This window comes from Cyprinodon tularosa, unplaced genomic scaffold (assembly GCF_016077235.1).
Source record: "Cyprinodon tularosa strain WSP-4 unplaced genomic scaffold, ASM1607723v1 ctg394, whole genome shotgun sequence".
NCBI classification, from domain to species: Eukaryota; Metazoa; Chordata; class Actinopteri; order Cyprinodontiformes; family Cyprinodontidae; genus Cyprinodon; species Cyprinodon tularosa.
In genome coordinates, this window is record NW_024039112.1 from 784,463 (window position 1) to 804,270 (window position 19,808).

General features: G+C 39.6%; 1 protein-coding gene across 1 annotated transcript in view; it reads right to left on the bottom strand.

Annotated features, from left to right (window-relative positions):
* LOC119791549 (fibroblast growth factor 12-like) overlaps positions 1-19,398 on the bottom strand; it is a 70,401-nt gene extending 51,003 nt beyond the window's left edge. Inside the window, exon 1 of the mRNA XM_038297704.1 lies at positions 19,117-19,398. Within this exon, the coding sequence (XP_038153632.1) occupies positions 19,117-19,144 (28 nt within the window). The 5' untranslated portion in view covers positions 19,145-19,398. The remainder of the gene's footprint in view (positions 1-19,116) is intronic.
* Positions 19,399-19,808: the final 410 nt, after the last annotated feature.

Genomic DNA, 19,808 nt, shown 5'->3' on the forward strand with positions numbered 1-19,808 from the left:
AAAAGTAATCCAATGTTAACTACCTAAATGATGCATGCAGTCTATATAGGCCTTCCTTGTCATGCACGTCCTTGTGACGGTTGGCATATGGTGTCATTTTCTATTGCTTCAAACTGTAAAATCCTTGTAACAAACAAAATCATAATAAAACTAAAATATTTCCTTTAAACCAAACTACAATGTTCCTCTTATATTTCGCAAAGTTATGTTCGAATATTTTGCAGAAATATGGGGTTTTGCATATGTTTCCATTATTCCATTTGATTGCCCACCTGCCACCTAGACTGGCAGTGGATGCTGACACACTGCTGAGCTTTCATGTACTCATTCTTGAAGAACTGCCTGTCAGCTTCTATATTGTATTGTTTTATGTTGCCGCTTTTACAACACTCAGGCGCTGGTATGGATGAAAAAATATGACATGGCCAAAAATTGTTCCCAGTCCGAGACTGGCTTTTGCAAAACAGATGATAGCAACTGGGGACAGTAAGAAAAAGAAAGGAGAAAATAACAAAAGACAGATCTAGAGGAATGACTAGAAGGTAGGGGTGGAACGGTTCAAAAAATCCACGGTTCGTTTCACGGTTTCGTGGTCACGGTTTTTGGTTCGGTTCGGTATATGTTGATAGTTAGCCTGACATGTTTGTCATGTTGCTGTTAGCATAAACGAAACGTGTTGCACAATGCTTGCACACTGTTGCACTTTTATCCACAACTTTCTTTCCGCCGTCATCGTAGGTCACTCTAAATGCAAAGTGGTCCCATACAGCAGACCTATAAAGTGCTGCTGGCGTGTCTTCCAACTCCTGTTCTTTCCCACTCGCCATACCCACACAATTCTCCACAACAACTGATTTTTTTCTGCTACACCCGGCTACGCTGCTTTGCTTTTTCTTCTTCTTCTTGTTTACTACTGGTGGTTGGCTTTGGTCGCAGTACCGCCACCTTCTGCTCCGGAGTGTAAACGCTTCGCCTATGAGAAAAAGGAGCAGCGCATGAATCGAACGCAACACACGTGAACCGAACCGAGACAGTCGAACCGAACGGTTCGGACAGTTTTCATAAACCGTTCCATCCCTACGAGAAGGATCAAACTAATTTAAACAAAATGATTTGGAATAAATTTCTTCACCATACCTGAACATTTTTGCCACCAAGTTCCAAACCTTTCCAGTTTTCTCCAAACTGTAGGAACCATTAATTGAGGGATCTGCTTATAACTTTTACATTTAATTAGAACATTTTTGCAGATTCCAATAAAATGAATCTAAATACTTCAGAATTCAGAGAAATTCTGCTCATTTCTGCTGAATGTTTCAAGGGTCATCAGGGATTTTTGAGTCTAGACACATTGGATGGAGAAAATCCTGACATCCGAGAGAATATTTGTGAGATCATCTTCATTCTGACATCAGAAAGCTTTAGATACTCAGGTAGGACGGCTCTATAGCTATTATCACAGATTTGTTTCTGGAGGCCTGGAGCCTTTTTTTCACATGAATAAAACAGAGCAGCTAATATGGTGAGTGTTTCCAGAGTAATTACTGCTGGTGTTTTGGGTCCGTCAGCTATTTCTGTGTTGATGAGTTTGGACCAACCTGCAGGATTCACTTCAGAGACTCTGTGCAGCTGAGCAGAAGTGCTCCCTGCCCTCATAATGTCTAATTCTAAGAGCCAAACGTCGGCTCATGCTAAATCTGGGGAAACAAGTTTCACCTCGGCACCAGAGGACGCTTGCAGCAAATGGTGCAAATTTGAGTTGCTTCATCCAGATCTCTTGTGTTTCGTAGTTTAATTGGGTTCAGAGGACCTGATCGGATTGATTGAAGGTCCCAGCTCTGCTGACTGCAGCAGCAAATGTGGAGAGGTTTTTATTTTGAGTCACTTTAAAACCATAATTTGGTTCTGAACTCCTACATAATTTTCTACTTGGAATGAGCCTGTTTTTTTAATGAAGTTATTGTAGTTCCTACCGTACTAAAACATTCATGTCGGGTCAGCAGTTCCAACACCTGAAAGTCCAGTTCAGAAGGGCTTCGGGTTCAGTCACAAAGTGCTGAGTCACAATCCCGTAACAATGGACCGTCCATTAAGCCCAGGCAGAATATTAGCCACATTATAGACCGATGGATGCCTCTCTCACTAATGGCCGGTAGGTGATATTCAATAACTCCAGCATGATGAGCGATGAATCCATTAGCAAACATTAGGCCGTCTTCATGCATCTAAAAGCTTTATTTACTTTGCTGCGGCTCGTCTGTGGGAAGGTTTAAAGTTGCTTTGAAATGTGGAAAATCTTTGGTGGTGAATATGAATAACTATCAGGTTCACCACCCGCTGGTTTTCTCGCACGTCTAAACAGACATTATCTAGCAGAAAACTGTGACTCCAGCTGAGACCGATGTCTGATTATTATTTCATTCTGATGCTGCCTGGTTCTTAGCCTTAAAACTTTTCTTTTTAGTAGAGCTTAAAGTTAGAGTGGCTCAGGATATCCTGAGCCATCTCTATAGTTAAGTGCTATAGCCTTAGACAGCTGGAAGACATGGGGACCACTTTATATGATTCTGCTTCAGTCTATTTCTATTCTAGTATTCCACAGTATCTGCAAGTTCAACCCTTAACTTTATCTGCTACACTGTGTCTTGTGATGCAGTCAGGAGACCATCTTGCCTTGTCATTCTGATGGAGCATCTTGTCTGTATGAACTGATCAATTGTTGTGTCAGAACAAATACTGTTTTGTAATCATGTGCTATGCTCTGTTAATAAAAGACGGCTGCAGAAGGAGATTCGGAGAAGGAGGAAAGCTTGAAGTTGGGTTGGGCTTCTCCTTCCGCTCCTGCAGTAGCTGCTAAAACCTCTTTCGTGTGCAGGCTCAATTTCTATTTATTTGCAAAGTTATTCTTCCTAAATCCAACACTTTCTTTCATCCCTTTTGTCATAAAAACCATCAAAGCCTGCTGCTTTCCCAGACAGAGCCACCTATGGAACTAGTTTAACATTAACCATAATATAGAAAGTATTTAAAGATTAGTGCATCTATGTTCCTTTTTTATGTCCGATTCTGTCTCCTTGAACCCCAGTCGTCCTCAGCAGATCGCCGCCCACACTGAGCCTGGTTCTGGTTGAGGTTTCTTCCTGTTAAAAATTAGTTTTCCCTTCCCACTGTGGCTGCAAGCATGCTCGGTGTGAGTTGTTCTGTCTCTCTAGCAACGTTCCATGATAACCCTCATCTTTTGATTTATTCTGTTTTGACTGGGCTAATTCCTACCCAGTTAAAGTGCGCTAGTGTTGCTGGGATGTGTTTGATTTTATTTCTAGATGACAAGAGAAGAACGAAAGGTAAGAAGAAAGTACAGGAAGAATCATCTGTGTGAGAGAGATTAATCGTAACAGGATGCTTGAAAAACCTGGCAAAGCACGGCCTATAGTGTCAAAATGTGTCGTTCAAAATAAGATGGTTTGGAAAATGAGTATCGACCTTTCGGTTTTTATTTTCAGAGCTAAATATGAGCCATTTGGCTGAATTATTATAGCGATTTGTGAACATAAACAGTCAGGCTCAGCTGTGGTTGTTTTCCCAGTTTGGACACATGATCAGGGAGAGGAAAACTGAATGAGGAAGGAGGGATATGTGTTTGTAGCATCTGAGCTGAGGATACTAGTAGCCGCCAACTTAATGTTGCTCCATGCATCAGAAGGTTATTTTGAACAGTAAGTAGGCCTTTTTCTCTGCTGCCCTGATCTACCTCCCATGTTTAAGGAGCCGTCATCTCTTGGTCCTAATGCCCTGAGGCTCTGAATCGATGGTAAACAAATCGACTCCTCTCCATCAGTCAGCTCGGAGTTGGTTTTCTCTAACAGCTTCCTCCATAATCAGGAGAGCTGCCAACTGCTGGCAGTGATGGAGGCCGAGGACCTAAACCAGCAAGAACAGAAAACAGGGAGGGGCGGCGGGCCATGCTGAGCTCAGCGCCTTCCACTCCATCTCTCCCCCCGTGAGGGGAGGAGGGGAGGAGATGCTGTAAAGACTCAGCAGAACGTGGCGTCACAAGAAAGGAAAACATCTGTTCGTCTAAAACAGCTTTGTATCCCTTCTTTCCACAACCTTAGTTATCTTAAAAAAACATTTTTTGATTGTTCTGCTCAGATAAAAGTCTGTGTGGGGGTAAAACCCATCAAGAACCAAACCTCCAACCACAAGGAAATCTTTCAGTTCATTACGGCGAAGCTATAAGAGGCAAAACAATTGGTCAGTGATATATATATTTTTTTTTATTAAAAACAATAAAATCTGAAAGAAAAAACCCAGCAAAGATACTTTCAAAAACCCCTTTTTGATTAAAAAGTTTTTTAAAATTTCATTTCTATATTACATTTTGTAGGATCGATTTTCATTTACAAAATGTTTTCTTTGCCTACAACAATACCGGAACAAAATTCATTCCATATACATGAAGGACAGAGAATAGACAAAGAGTTGGACTTCTGCCCTAAAGAGCAAGTGAAGTATTTGGACACCAACATGGTATAAACCAAGGAGCATAAAGCATGGAGGTGGAAGGATCATGGTTTGACAATGCTGCCTCCTGTCAGAGACTGTTTGAAGAAAATACATGAAACTAAAGCAAAAATGTATCCTTTGACATGACAAGGAAAGACATCAGGAAATCCACCAAGGATGGATGGAGAGTAAAGGAGAACAAAGTTCTAGATCAGGGGTAACCAATGAAAAATCAGCGGGGTCCAAATAAAGAAAATCAAAAACCAGTAAAGGTCCGGACTCCGGAGACATTTTTCGGTTCTTTGTGGAGAATCCTGCTTCACAGCAGCAGGTTGAGCCAAACGTACTCTAAATGTTCAGTCCACACTTTTTTTCACTTTTTATCGTCTTGTCCTTCTTTCCCATCACCTAGCTTGCCACAGGTTTGTCTGCTGTGTCTAAAAGTTAGCCTGATAAGCCAGACTAAATGTGAGATTAAATGTGTAATTTAGTCTGGCCCAGATGAATGAGACATTGGAAGATTGTTGATGAGAACAACCTGTTGTTTTTCAAACCATGTCTGTGCCTATTGGCCAACACTCTGACCAATGAGTGCAACTGACTGTGACATAGAAGTGTGACAGAAAGCTGGTGGGGGGGTGTCTGTAAAACAGCGAATACGTCCTTTTTAAAAATTAATGACTGTAGAGACTCTTCCTGCTCACGTTTAAACAAAAACCCCAAGTCTAATCCTTCCAAAACTGATTCCAAAGCTGAGTCAAAGGAGAGCTGTTCAATAGTTGTTGCCATCTTCCTACTTGAGATTTCTCCAGCGTCGTGCAGCTTTGTCGTCACGCCCTCAAAACTACGCCCGCTTTGCACCCAGAAATTCAAAACACATCTCTGCGTTGTGATTGGCCCGTCAGGTCTAGGGCCTGGGGCATTGATCAAGGCTAGACCAACCGCAAGCAAAAATTATTTTGGCCGCTGGCAGATGAGGCTAGTTTACTAGGCTACCTAAAAGTGGTTAGCAGCAGCAACCCAGACTGACACAACTCATTGGCTAATTTTTATCACGTGTAGCCTGGCCCCAGATGCTACGGAGGACTTTACCGTACAAACAGGAGAAGTGGCGCTAGTGAAATTAGACACTGCCGTCGGACAACATGCGGTAATTTCTAACTATTTTAAATCGGTCCGGATTTGCCAGCAGGTGGGTCCGGATCCGGGCTTTGGTCTGCTAATCCATGACCTCTGCTTTGGACCAAGTCAAACCCACACATTGCTCTCACAGAGAAGCTGACAGGTTTTTAAGCTTTTCTGCTTTCTTCACCTGTAGGCAGTGGAAGGTAAACTGAACTCTTTTTGATTCTGCAGACTAATAAACCTCCCCTGAAAGGATGGGTGGCATATATCTGTAAATCCCAGCAGAACTCCAGGAATCTGCAGCTTCAACCTGAGTCTGAGCTGCTGAGATGAGATGATCGATCGGCTGAACCCCTGAAGGTCTGCAAACACAATTTACTGTCAGTCAGGAGGGGATAGGACAGAGTGACACATCCTGTCATTAAACAATCTGTAGTCCAAAGCTGAAAGTCCTGCACGGATGAAGCACCTAAACTTAGAGGTTATTTATTGATGGGAAGGAGGTCAGGATGCGAGAGATATTAAAGTGCCTGATCACGCAGCAACTCTGTTCCTCGGCGCCCCCTGTATAATCACTGCCGTACGTCAGGCACAGATTGGATTTCTCAGGACGGGCGGGGGTGGGACCTTCCAAACCCTGCAGCCTTTCAATCAACACGACGTGCCGAGTGGTTCTCCAGCTCAGCCATCTATCAGAGACGATGCAGAGCAGCGTGGCACAGAGCTGGACCAGAACAGGATCCCGCCTCTAGGAAGCCGGTCATTTACAGTAATGTGGACCCCAGACTAAAACAGAACCAAGAGGGAGTAGAAGGCAACGATCTACCAGTGCTGGGTGACCAATCTATATATTCATAGTCTGTGGGCGTCTAAGATGAGACTAATGTAGAAAAATTTCCTCAACTTCTTCTGGGGGATTCCTATCAGAGAAGGATCGATACATCAGCCAGCTGATATTTCTGACCAATATTTGCATCTTTTTCCTTTCATGGATATTGGCCAATACATGCATGCATGGCTGCTTCATTAACACATTCAGCTGCCAAGCTTTGAGATTATGTGCAGTGCATGCATTGCCGCTATGCTTCTTATTCCTATAGAGCTAAATTGGGGCCATATGTTTTTTCAAACAATATTTTGTTTAAAGAAATAATTTGAAAATCAAAATAAATTTGAAGTGTTTTTGAAACTGGAACTGAAATATTTTAATCTAAACAATATTTTTAAAGCTGAACAAAAATAAAACTTGAAACGGAAAAAAAAAAAAGTTTTGGAACTGGAAAAAATATTTCAAACTGTGAAGAACTTTATTTTTAAAAACCAAACACATAAACACAAATGATTAGCTTTGCTTTATGGAAATTTCTAGTTTCCAGTGTTCCTGAAAGCGACAACTGGGAATATTTTTCCCAAGCCCTAAACTCTCAACAATCATCCCAAACCAGATGTTATCTAAGCCCCGCCCCCCATGAAGAGGGAACAGCAGTTTGAAACTGAAGAAAAAACATCTGAAGCTGAAAAAAAATTAAGCCTGAACCTGAAAACAAGTTTGTTCACCGTTTTCATTATTGTCTTTCAGTTTTTTAAATTGGTTTAAAAAATATATGTTTTTCAAGAAACTTTCTGGCATAATTTACAATCAATTGTTAATGCATTGTTTGATTTGTTTATGAATGCATATAAACGCTTATAAATTCATTTTGTTTAAATTGAGACCTATGAAACATACAGGTGCTGGTCATAAAATTAGAATATCATGAAAAAGTAGATTGATTTCAGTAATTCCATTTAAAAAGTGAAACTTGTATATTATATTCATACATTACATACAAACTCATATATTTCAGATGTTTATTTTGTTTAATTTTGATGATTACAAATGACAACAAATGAAAATCTCAAATTCATCATATCAGAAAATTAGAATATTGTGAAAAGGTTCAAAATTGATGGCCCCTGGTGCCACACTCTAATCAGCTAATTAACTCAAACCACCTGCAAAAGCCTTTAAATGGTCTTTCAGTCTAGTTCTATAGGCTACACAATCATGGGGAAGACTGCTGACTTGACAGTTGTCCAAAAGACGACCATCGACACCTTGCACAAGGAGGGCAAGACACAAAAGGTCATCGCTAAAGAGGCTGGCTGTTCACAGAGCTCAGTGTCCAAGCACATTAATAGAGAGGCGAAGGGAAGGAAAAGATGTGGTCGAAAAAAGTGTACAAGCAAGAGAGATAACCGCACCCTGGAGAGGATTGTGAAACAAAACCCATTCAAAAATGTGGGGGAGATTCACAAAGAGTGGACTGCAGCTGGAGTGAGTGCTTCAAGAACCACCACACACAGACGTATGAAAGACATGGGTTTCTGCTGTCGCATTCCTTGTGTCAAGCCACTCTTGAACCACAGACAGCGTCAGAAGCGTCTTGCCTGGGCTAAAGAGAAACAGGACTGGACTGCTGGTGAGTGGTCCAAAGTCATGTTCTCTGATGAAAGTAAATTTTGCATTTCCTTTGGAAATCAAGATCCCAGAGTCTGGAGGAAAAGAAGAGAGGCACTTCATCCACGTTGCTTGAAGTCCAGTGTAAAGTTTCCACAGTCAGTGATGGTTTGGGGTGCCATGTCATCTGCTGGTGTTGGTCCATTGTGTTTTCTGAGGTCCAGGGTCAACGCAGCCACATACCAGGAAGTTTTAGAGCACTTCATGCTTCCTGCAGCTGACCAACTTTTTGGAGATGCAGATTTCATTTTCCAACAGGACTTGGCACCTGCACACAGTGCCAAAGCTACCAGTACCTGGTTGAAGGACCATGGTATCCCTGTTCTTAATTGGCCAGCAAACTCTCCTGACCTTAACCCCATAGAAAATCTATGGGGTATTGTGAAGAAGAAGATGCAATACACCAGACCCAACAATTCAGAAGAGCTAAAAGCCACTATTAGAGCAACCTGGGCTATCATAACACCTGAGCAGTGCCACAGACTGATCGACTCCATGCCACGCCGCATTGCTGCAGTAATACAGGCCAAAGGAGGCCCAACTAAATACTGAGGGCTGTACATGCTCATACTTTTCATGTTCATACTTTTCAGTTGGCCAACATTTCTATAAATCCTTTGTTTTTATTGGTCTTCAGTAATATTCTAATTTTCTGATATGATGAATTTGAGATTTTCATTTGTTGTCATTTGTAATCATCAAAATTAAACAAAATAAACATCTGAAATATATGAGTTTGTATGTAATGTATGAATATAATATACAAGTTTCACTTTTTAAATGGAATTACTGAAATCAATCTACTTTTTCATGATATTCTAATTTTATGACCAGCACCTGTATATCATTGTTTGACTGGAAAAACGATCTAGAAATAAGTAAAACTTTCTTAAATTAAGTGTATTTACCCTTAATTTGAGTAGGTAAATAAGATAATTTGCCAATGGAATTAGTATTTTTACTCTTAAAATAAGATAATCAGACAATATGCAGCTGAAATAAGACAATGCAATTCTTTTTTTCTCATTTTAAGTGTGAATTGTCTTGTTCCATTGGCAAAATGTCTCTTTTACCCCCTCAATCCGAGAACAAATGCACTTATTTTAAGAAAAAATTACTCCTCTAGATTTCGATTTTTTTCCATTGTTCAATCTATTATGTAAAAATGAAGGAAACTAGGTAATATCTGCTCCAATAATCAGCCCAGAAATATTGACAGCACATATTGGCGATCAGTTAGACCGATGAAAATATTATCAGTATAAGCCTTAAAATACGTGCATCAGTCAATCTCTAAATCCATTTGAAGAGTTCTGCTCTAAAAAACCTAAAAAGGGGGGTGTTCTGATCAGATGGATCCTTTAAGTTGATAATTAATGGAGCCTCAGCAAAGAGAAAGGCTGAATCTTTAAAATTACAATTTGTCTCTTTTTCTAAAAAACAACAAAAACATAATAATTCACGGCACAAATAACTGCTCAACTAAAACTTTGTTTTGGTGTTAAATCATCATAATAAACTAAGAAGTTATTGAAACAATCTCTGAACAGTTTACGCTGCGTGTTAGTGGATTAAAAAAACCTGCAGTTCAATTCTAAGAAAATCTGTGGATGTTTTTTAAAGTTTCTGCTCAGAGTTGGTTAGCAGCTGGCGGACTGGACTGAAAGAAGGACCAGATGATGGAATCTATTCTGCTGCTGCATTCAAGTTCTACTCGGATCTCCTCCTAGACCAGAAGGTCCCAAACGTTTCAGCTCATGAATATACCCAAAGTGAAAGGTTGAGGATCCCAAGAAATACAAGTTCTCTACATTTATGGTAATGGTAATATATATTTTAAATATCTGATTATCTGAGTCGGAGGTCTTCCACAGGGGTCCCGCGACCCCTAGCAGGTCCACAGAGGTACTACATGGGGGTCGGGAAAGTTTTGGTTAATCAGACTTTTTTTTTTATATTCACCCTGCATTTTTTCACTAATTGACATGTGCTTTAAATCCACTTCAACATGAATTCAACCCGCTGTATTAAACAGATAAATGGAGGCAGAAGATGTCTTTTAGTCATCAATGCACACATTCAGAGACACACAGGAGCTCTTTCAAGCTGGGCACCGTTTCATTCACAACACCTGTCCCATCAACCAGGAATCAGAATCAGAAATACTTTAATAATCCCAGGGAGAAATTACTTTCATTACATGACTCCATCTGTAATATAGGGACTATAGGACCAGTTTGATAGAACACTATTTTATACAATATATATAATTAGGGGGTCCTTGGCCTGGAAAACGTTGAAGACCCCTGAGTTAAGTCATTTTTGGAATAATTTGAAACCCTCATGTAAAAGAGAAATTTATTTACTGAAAGGTGCATATTGCAATTTAATTGTGGATTTATTGTTTAAATAATTTATTGAATAAATAAGATCAATTAATAGATTAAAATATTAACAATGTAACAAAAAAATTATTATTATAAATATAATAATGTTGGCCTAGTGGGTTAAAGCAGTGTGCTTGTGCTCTGAGAAGGTTGCAAGTAACCCGGTTAGATCTCCACGGCCTGAACTCTGGGTCCCTGAGCAAGACCCTTAACCCCACCCTGCTCCCCGGCAGCCACACAATGGCAGCCAACTGCTCACCAAGGGGATGGGTTAAATGCAGAAGGAAAATTTTCCCATTGTGGGACAATAAAGGGATTTATTCATACATACATAAGTTACATAAATTTTATGGTGCATTATTTATTTAATTTTCATGTATTTAATGATATTTTGATCCTCCATACGGCTCAGGGATTACGTTACAATAATAGTCAAAACTATCTTGTGACCCCTGGAGGCTCCTGACCCCTACCTAGCGAACCTCGCTCCTCATGTCTAAGTCAAAGCTCGACCTGCAGAGGAAGCTGGTTTGAGATGGAGCTCTTTCAGTCATGATTCAGTCAGGACCGTAGAAGAAGAGAAGAGTCTGCTCCATCTTCATATCCGTCAGGAATTAAACTACTCCACCCTCTTCATGTTGAGAAGCATCTTCTCAGACTCACAGCAGCTCATCTGAGGTTCCTAAACTAAACAAGAACACTTCACATCCTGAATGAAGAAAAACATCTAAAAATAAGGGGCATTCCTGGAGGAAACCTTCCTGCTTTGGTTTTAATACCTTTAATCCATTTTAATGACAGAGGACCGTTGGTTTGATTAAATAGCTGAAAATTAAGTGATCACAGCTGCTTCAAAGATTAGAGAACAACAGAAGTGCTCTGCAGCAGAAAGCAGCTCATCCACAGCTCCTGGAAAGGCTGCAGACAGCCTGGTTTTATTATCTAGGCGTTGATTATTACCTCGCCTGCAGGTCAGCACATCCTAAATACTTCCTTGTGCCACTTCTCAGATTATCCAAACACAACAGGTTTACTTCCGACAGCAGAGGCCCAGTTTGCCGACGACAAACACAAAGAGAGTGATGCTCTGTGCAGACGGACATGCAGAGCTGAGCAAAGCATTGAAATTGGAAACCTTTGTAGAAAAACGCTGTTCAAAGTAAGCAAGCAGAAACACAAGCCAAGGAGGAGACAAGAGACATGAGAGGAAGTTGGCTCGATCAGAATAGACCAAAATGCAATAACCTCCAGCATGAAACATGGAGGTGGCAGCATCATGCTGTGGGGCAGCGAACCTGAAATGGATGAAGCTAAATCAAAAATTCAAGGAAGGCTTGAAACTAGAAAAGAACCCTGAACATCCAGCCAGAGATGCAGTGGAGGGTTTAGATCACAGCAGATTCAACTGGGCAGTTCCTGAAGCTACACATTAACATATGGTTATTACTTATTAAGGCACATTAATTACATTTTTGATTAAAATCCTTTTGTTAACATGCATCAGAAAGCGTGTCTTCAGTTTCCACTACTTTGGATCTGTTCATCTTTCTGAGTATGTGCAGAAATGATCCAGGACGGAAGCAGCAGGAAACGTTGATAATTAAAACTGTTGAAAGGGGTATTTTTTCCACATTTGTTTCCTTATACTGATGAGTATACGTTTATTACGGTACATTCCATGCATGAAAGCTTATGGATCATTTTAAATTAAGCTTCAAATTTTATCTCTAAATGCTCATCATTCAATCATTAAGGTGTTTTTTTTTTTTAAACTTCAGGCTTTGATGGTTTTTAGGTCAGTGGAGACGGATCTGCTCAGATTTGCTGAGGCTACACGTTGCAAAATAAGATTTTAGGGACAAGAGGGAGAAAATACAAAGACTGAGGAATACAAGAAGAAATTAAAAAGGGGGGGGGACATAAAACAATGGGCGGTGATATTTAATTAAATGATGTTGTGTATTCTGTAGTTTTATGTGTTTTCATAGGGCCCCATACATCCTCTTGGGCCCTTAAATTGCCTTAAATCTGCCACAGGTGAAAGTCCAGACCTGAATCTGCAGCCAGATAAGAACCTGATGCTCACAGATCCTCAGTTACAGGGATATGTTATCTCTGTTAAAGGGATATGTACCTAAAGCTTTTAAGGTTGCTGTAATTAAACCTTTGCTTAAGAAACCGTCTCTTGACCCAGATGACTTGGTTAATTATAGACCTATATCCAATCTTCCTTTCTTATCCAAAATCCTTGAGAAAGTAGTTGCCAAACAAGTTTGCGATCACTTACACCATAATGAACTTTTTGAAGAGTTTCAGTCTGGCTTTAGAGCTCATCATAGCACTGAAACAGCTCTGGTGAAAGTCACTAATGATATTCTCATGGCCTCAGATAATGGACTTGTATCTGTGCTCGTGTCAGTGCTGCATTTGATTCAGTTGACAATAATATTGTTTTAGAAAGACTTGAATATTTTGTTGGAATTAAAGGAACAGCACTAGACTGGTTTAAATCTGATCGAATTCAGTTTGTTCATGTTAATGATAGATCTTCAACACGCTCAAAGGTTACCTGTGGAGTACCACAGGGATCAGTGCTAGGACCAATTCTCTTTACTTTATACATCCTCCCAATTGGTAGAATTATTAGACAGCATGGGATTAATTTCCACTGTTATGCTGATGATACCCAGCTATATCTGTCTATAAATCCAGATGAAGCTAACCCATTACATAGATTACAGGCGTGTCTTGAAGACATAAAAACCTGGATGACTCTTAACTTTCTGCTTCTGAATGCAGACAAAACAGAAGTTATAGTCTTTGGACCAGAGTCTCTGAAAAAGAAGCTGATTAGCCAGTCACTTCATTTGGATGGGATTAAACTGATTTCAGATAATAAAGTAAAAAATCTTGGTGTTATTTTGGATCAGGACCTGTCATTTAAATCCCATATCAAAGAGGTTTCTAGAATTTCCTTCTTTCATCTGAGGAATATTGCAAAAATTAGAAATCTCCTGTCCAGGGGTGATGCTGAGAAACTAGTCCATGCATTTGTTACTTCAAGGCTGGACTATTGTAATTCTTTACTATCAGGAAGTCCACAAACTGTAGTTAAAAGCCTTCAGCTGATCCAAAATGCTGCAGCCAGAGTTCTGATGAAAATTAAAAAGAGAGATCATATCTCTCCTATCCTGGCTTCTCTTCATTGGCTTCCTGTTAAATCAAGAATAGAATTTAAAATCCTCCTTCTCACATATAAAGCCTTAAATGGCCAAGCTCCATCTTATATCAGAGATCTGATTGTTCCTTATGTTCCTAACAGAGCACTTCGCTCTCAATCAGCAGGTTTACTAGTGGTTCCTAGAATTTCTAAAAGTAGAATGGGAGGCAGGTCTTTTAGTTATCAGGCTCCTCTCCTGTGGAACCAACTACCAGTTTTAGTCCGTGAGGCAGACACCCTGTCTACTTTTAAGGCTAGGCTTAAAACTTTCCTTTTTGATAACGCTTATAGTTAGAGTGGCTCAGGTTATCCTGAGCTATCTCTATAGTTATGCTGCTATAGGCTTAGACTTCTGGAGGACATAGGGACCCCCATTTCATCATTCTGCTTCATTCTCTCTCTGTTCTCCTATTCTGCAGAATCTGTTAGTTCAATCTCTAACCTTCTGCTCTCTCTGCTTTTCCTCAGAGTAGCCTTGCCCCGTCTGTTCCTGTTTGGCTGTGACGCCATCCTGGAAAGAAACATCAGCTGTGCTGCTTCCATCAACACCCTTGTTTATAGATGTTGGAGATCGGCCTGTTTTCCAGTGTGGTCCTGTTTCTCTGACTGTGACTGGGTGGATGTACTCTCTTCGTCCTCTGGCATGGGAGCTGGCTCGGAGCTCGTCTGCCTGGCTGTGTGTTTCCTGGATGGGGCCACCTTTTACAGCTGCTTTTTGTGTCTCTGCTTCTGTCTCCTTGAACCCCAGTCGGCCTCTGCAGACGGCCGCTCACACTGAGCCTGGTTCTGCTGGAGGTTTCTTTTGTTAAAAGGGAGTTTTTCCTCTCCACTGTCGCTACAAGCATGCTTAGTGTGGGGGATTGTATTTGAGTCAATGAGTCAATGCAATCAACTGGTTTTCCTTAGATAGAAAACTTTGTATCAATTTGACTGGGTGATCTGGTTGAACTGTAAAGAGCCTTGAGATGACATGTGTTGTGAATTTGGCGCTATATAAATAAACTGAATTGAATTGAATTGAATAGATGTTCTCCTTCCAATCTGACTAAACTGAAGATGAATTAGAAACGTGGTTAAAAGCTGCAGGAGACAAACTCTGGAACATGGATTTTAAATTTACTTCTTTAACCTTTCAAAACCCACCAGTTTTAAAGCGTTTACAAATAACTCAAAATGCAATAAAATTACACCAGTAAAATGTTTACCAATATAAACATGTTAGACATCGTTGAAAAGCTTAGATTCTCCACAATTCAACCACATAGTTCATTTTATGGACATAGCAGGATGTCAAAATGTACCATGACAAAGCAGCCACAACAAGCAAACATGTCTTTATTACTGCTGTTAAAAAATATATTATTTTCAAGAAAAAAATCTACTTTGAGTCATGTTTGAACTGATGCAGCTTGGGTGTTTTACTCACCCAAATTTCATGTATATATTCAGAAACTACAAGGTGTTAGCTTTTGAATAATGTATCACATGTAATTTGATCTTACAGTTCCCAAGTTATTTGCTTTTCCATTTGGGTATGAAAAATAGGCAAGAATTTCCCAAAATGACGTGGATATAAGAGGTTAAATTATCTCCTTTTTGTTATTTGATGGGTTTTCTGGTTTTCAAACCTAAAAAAAGTTGCTTTTTAGGTAATTTCATAGATTTCATAGATTGTTTTTTTTTGTCTGTGTCAGGTTACGATCATGATCAAAGTTCATCTTTGGTTTGATTAACGATGAAATTTACACGTTTTTGTTGTTAAATATGTTTAAGAAGCCAGGAATTGTTTTCCTTCCTCTTCCCCAGGATGAGCGGCTGTGTTTACTGATCCCTCAGCTGTGTTTGGGCGGCTGTCAGCTCATCAGCGGAAACACAGACGTGGACAGAAAGCCTCAGCTTTGTTTGTGGCTCTCAGGTTTCTGTTGAATCCTCTGGAATCCCGTGAAACTGATCAGCAAATCGATGCCACACACTGATCCGCTGTAAACAAACACACCGACCATCCCTAAGGAGGGCCCCACTCCTCTGTAGGCCACGCCCCCTTCCAATAAAAGGTCCTTTTAACCTTTTTCTGCAAAGGCTCCTGTCAGCGGGCCGAAACAATCCCTAAAACTTTGAGTCATGGAGGCTAAAAAGCTGTAAATAAAACGTCCAACCAGCATCCAGCTGACTCATGGCAGCTTTAAATCTGCTCTCACTGACTCCACCACAGATTCTCCCCCCATCCTGCAGTCTGGACAGACGAAGCTGATAGAGTCGGGTTCAATCAGTTACACCGACAATAAATTCAGCCTGAACCTCATCTGAGGTCGTTTCTTCCATCAAACATCTAAAATTATCTAACAGGGTAAAAATATCCTCCTTGTGGCTGAAGATCCATCCCAGAAGATAAATAACCATCTATTTATGGGTAAAAGCAGAAAATAGCCGAGTTCTCCTGCTGCTAAAACAGTTTCATCAGCGACAAAAGGAGATCTGCTGTGCTGCTCCGGTTTAGTAACGTTAGCAGCTTGTTTTAAGCCGAAGATCAGCAGAATATTTAATTTTTTTTTAGAACTTTGATGTCTCCTTTCCTCTCGAAGGAGAACATTTCAGTGATTTATTTACTAATTACAGCCCAGACATAACTGAAGCTGAGATTAAACTGACCCACAAAAACAAAAATAGACCTACTTTCTTTAGGTCGGCTTATTTTTGGTCCTTACAGATTTGATTGATATCACTCAGGTTTAACTCTGTTTTATCAAAAATTTGAGAATCAGCTAACTCAATAGGCAACTTTTTTATTTATTAGAATATTTTATGAGATGTTTGAGAATATTTATATCTATTATATATATATATATATATATATATATATATATATATATATATATATATATATATATATATATATATATAGACTGACTGGTTGGCCCCAGCAGCATCTGTTTTGCTATGAAACAGCTGTATAATCTCATTTAAAACTAATAAAACAACAAAGACCTTAGGTAAAGGAGCTGAGGTCTGATTCTGCCTCTGAGTAATAAAAAAAAAAAGAACTGTCCATGGTCCTGAAGGAGGTGGGTCCCTGAAGGTTGGCCACAGATTCCTCCAGTTGTTAGAATAATGGCAGTAAAAAAAATAAATAAAAAAAAAACATAGAAAAAAAACCTAGAGGTAGAATTTCTGTGGAGCTCCAAAATGCCAAAAACATCACAGCACTCTCTGACTGTAGCCATGATATGGCTCTGCCGTCTCCCATCTCAGGAGGACCATCTCTGACCATCTGTCAGCCTGGTGGTCGGTCTGATCGCTCCGTCCGTCATCTGCTACCGCCTCCCTCCATCTTTTCCCTCTTTTACCGCCCCTCACTGTAAACCAGGAGGGCAAATTTCTGGGAAGCATCACTAAAGAAATGTTGGGATTACGTAGGAAAATTTAAAAAAATATTCAGTCTGAAGCATATTTAAAAGCTAAATAAAGTTTCCAGGGAAAAAAAACTACAAAAACAAAGAATACAGTTTCTGTTTCTATTTCTGAATGAAACCATAAAAAAGGCTTTGAATCTGTTCCAACTACCTTAACTCTGCAGGAAATCACCAGGTAGACATCTTTTCCTTCCTTCCATCCATCCGGAGAAGATTCAGAGAAAACCGCAATGCTAACAGTTAAATCACAGCTACAGAATTTAAATACGACTTTAGGGAAGTTGGAGGTAAGCTTTTTACAACTCATTGTTTTTTAGTAACCTGTGTTTATGTAATATGATTGTTGTTCCCATTTTGAAGGAATTTGACGGTTATTCGTTTTATTTTTTTAAACCTTTATTTAACCAGGAAAAAAATCCCATTGAGATTAAAAAGAACCTTTAAGGGAGTCTGGGCCAAGAGGCAGCAAAGTTACATAATAAACAGAGATAAATTAAATTAAATGACAGGTATATCAAGTAAAACAAGTATCAAGTAAAACAATTAGAGATAATTGAGGCTGCTTCAAATTCTGTCACTTTCAACTTAAAACAGGGTTTATACAGGAATAATATATATATATATATATATATATATGACAGTCATTGTTACTTGTTGATAGTATTAAAATGATTTCTAAGAGCATTAAATATATATATATATATATATATATATATATATATATATATATATATATATATATATATATATATATATATATATATATATACATATAATGGCATTAATATATATAAATTCAATATCCTTTGTCATCTTTATGATTGACAGGCTGCCGCTGTGTCCAGAATTCCAGTTTTTTCAGCCACTTTTGTTGAAATTTTCATTTTCCCATTCTCTATCTTTTTCTCTGCCTCGAGCTTCTTTTCCAAACATACGGCTTTATGAACAACCGGAAGTTCCGCACAAATATATTGCATTCTATTGCAAATATATTACGATAGAATATAACGCGATATATTTGCATATTTGCAAATATATATATCGTTCAATAAAATGTTTTTATAAACATTGTTTTTCCTAACTAAAGTGTTTTCGATGCTAAAATATTCACATTTAATGAATTTTAATGCCAATTCAGGCCTTAATTAAAAGAAAAATTATTTAATGACTTTCAATGATTTTTAATGACCGGGATGGTAAACAGAGTCCAACATTTAAGGACATGAAGAAGTAGCATTCTTATTTTAAAAAAAGTCACCGTAGTCTAAGAGCGATAAAAACGTGGCAGAGACGATGCGCTTTTTAACTCTGAAAGAAAAACATGTCTTATCACCAAAGAAGAAGCCCAGTTTAACATTTTATTTCTTCACAAGTTTATCAGGAAAAGGTTTGAAGGTGAAGGAATCATCAATTCCAATTCCAATACCACCTTAATGACATTCCTCTCCAGAGTGGAAACTACTGAGGCACTTTCTTATGATTGAACTTTGTTTTGTCAGCATTAAGAAATAATTTATGTAATGTATTTCTTCATCATTCAGATCCATTGGTCCATATCTCCATTTGCTCACAGGTTTATTTCATAAAGTTAAAACGTTACAGCAGAACGTCTGGGGTTTCCACAGAAACATTCAACCCAATGATAATCCCCAGGAGGCCTTGGGTCTCTCAGCCTCTGCTGTCTCATCATGCTGTCCATCAGTCCAGTCCTCACTCAGTCCTCCAGGCAGCCGTCCCACCTGTCTGCATCCGGTCCGCCCTGTTCCTGTCTGTCTCTGCAGGTTCTGCTGCATCAGTTTCTGGGGTGGAAAACACACACTGCACCCCATCCCATAATAACCACACCTAACAGCATCAGCAGCTGCAACCAGGATGGAAGCAGCAGGATACTGCAGCACACTCCTAACCAGCATCCATCCATCCATCCATCCATCCATCCCTGCATCCATCCATCCACCAGCCTCCTACCTGCCGCCTTCTCTTTCTCTTTCTCCATCTCCTGCTGCGGTCCTCTGGCCTGTTCTTCTTCCTTTCTTCCTGGATCAGCTGTTCGCACCAACAGGCGTCGGTCTCTGGGAATGTGTCCGCTGCGGAGGAGGCAGAGGAGGAAGGAAGGCGCGGTGTTTATCCTCCTCCTTTTTCTTCTTCGTCTTTCCTTTTTCCGTGTTTCGGTCCTCCCTCCTGCGGACGTTCGGGCTCGTGCGTCCACCTGGGCCGGGTCTCGCGCGCCGCTCTCTCTCTCTCTCTCTCTCCCTGCACGCGCCGTACTGCTGCAGCCCGAGACGGGAGTGACGTCACCACCGGAAGAGTTATTAGGATGACAGAGGTGATGGTGAGGATGGTGAATTGGGGGTCACAGCTCAGCGTGGCACCTGTCCGCCCCAAACCAGAGAGCACTGCACATGCGCAGACAGGTTTATAAAATCAAAATCATCTGATAAAGATCTGGTCTTCCGACTTTCCCAAAGAAAATAAACAAAGATTTAGAGATGAATAAATAACTAAAAGTTAAGTATAAAATAAAAAGTATATATAAATTAGAAAATAAATAAATAAAAAAATTAAAATATAATGAAATAAAAAAAACTAAAATATATAAAAAACTAAAATATATAGAAAATATATATATAAATCTTATAGTTAAATAAATATTGAAATAA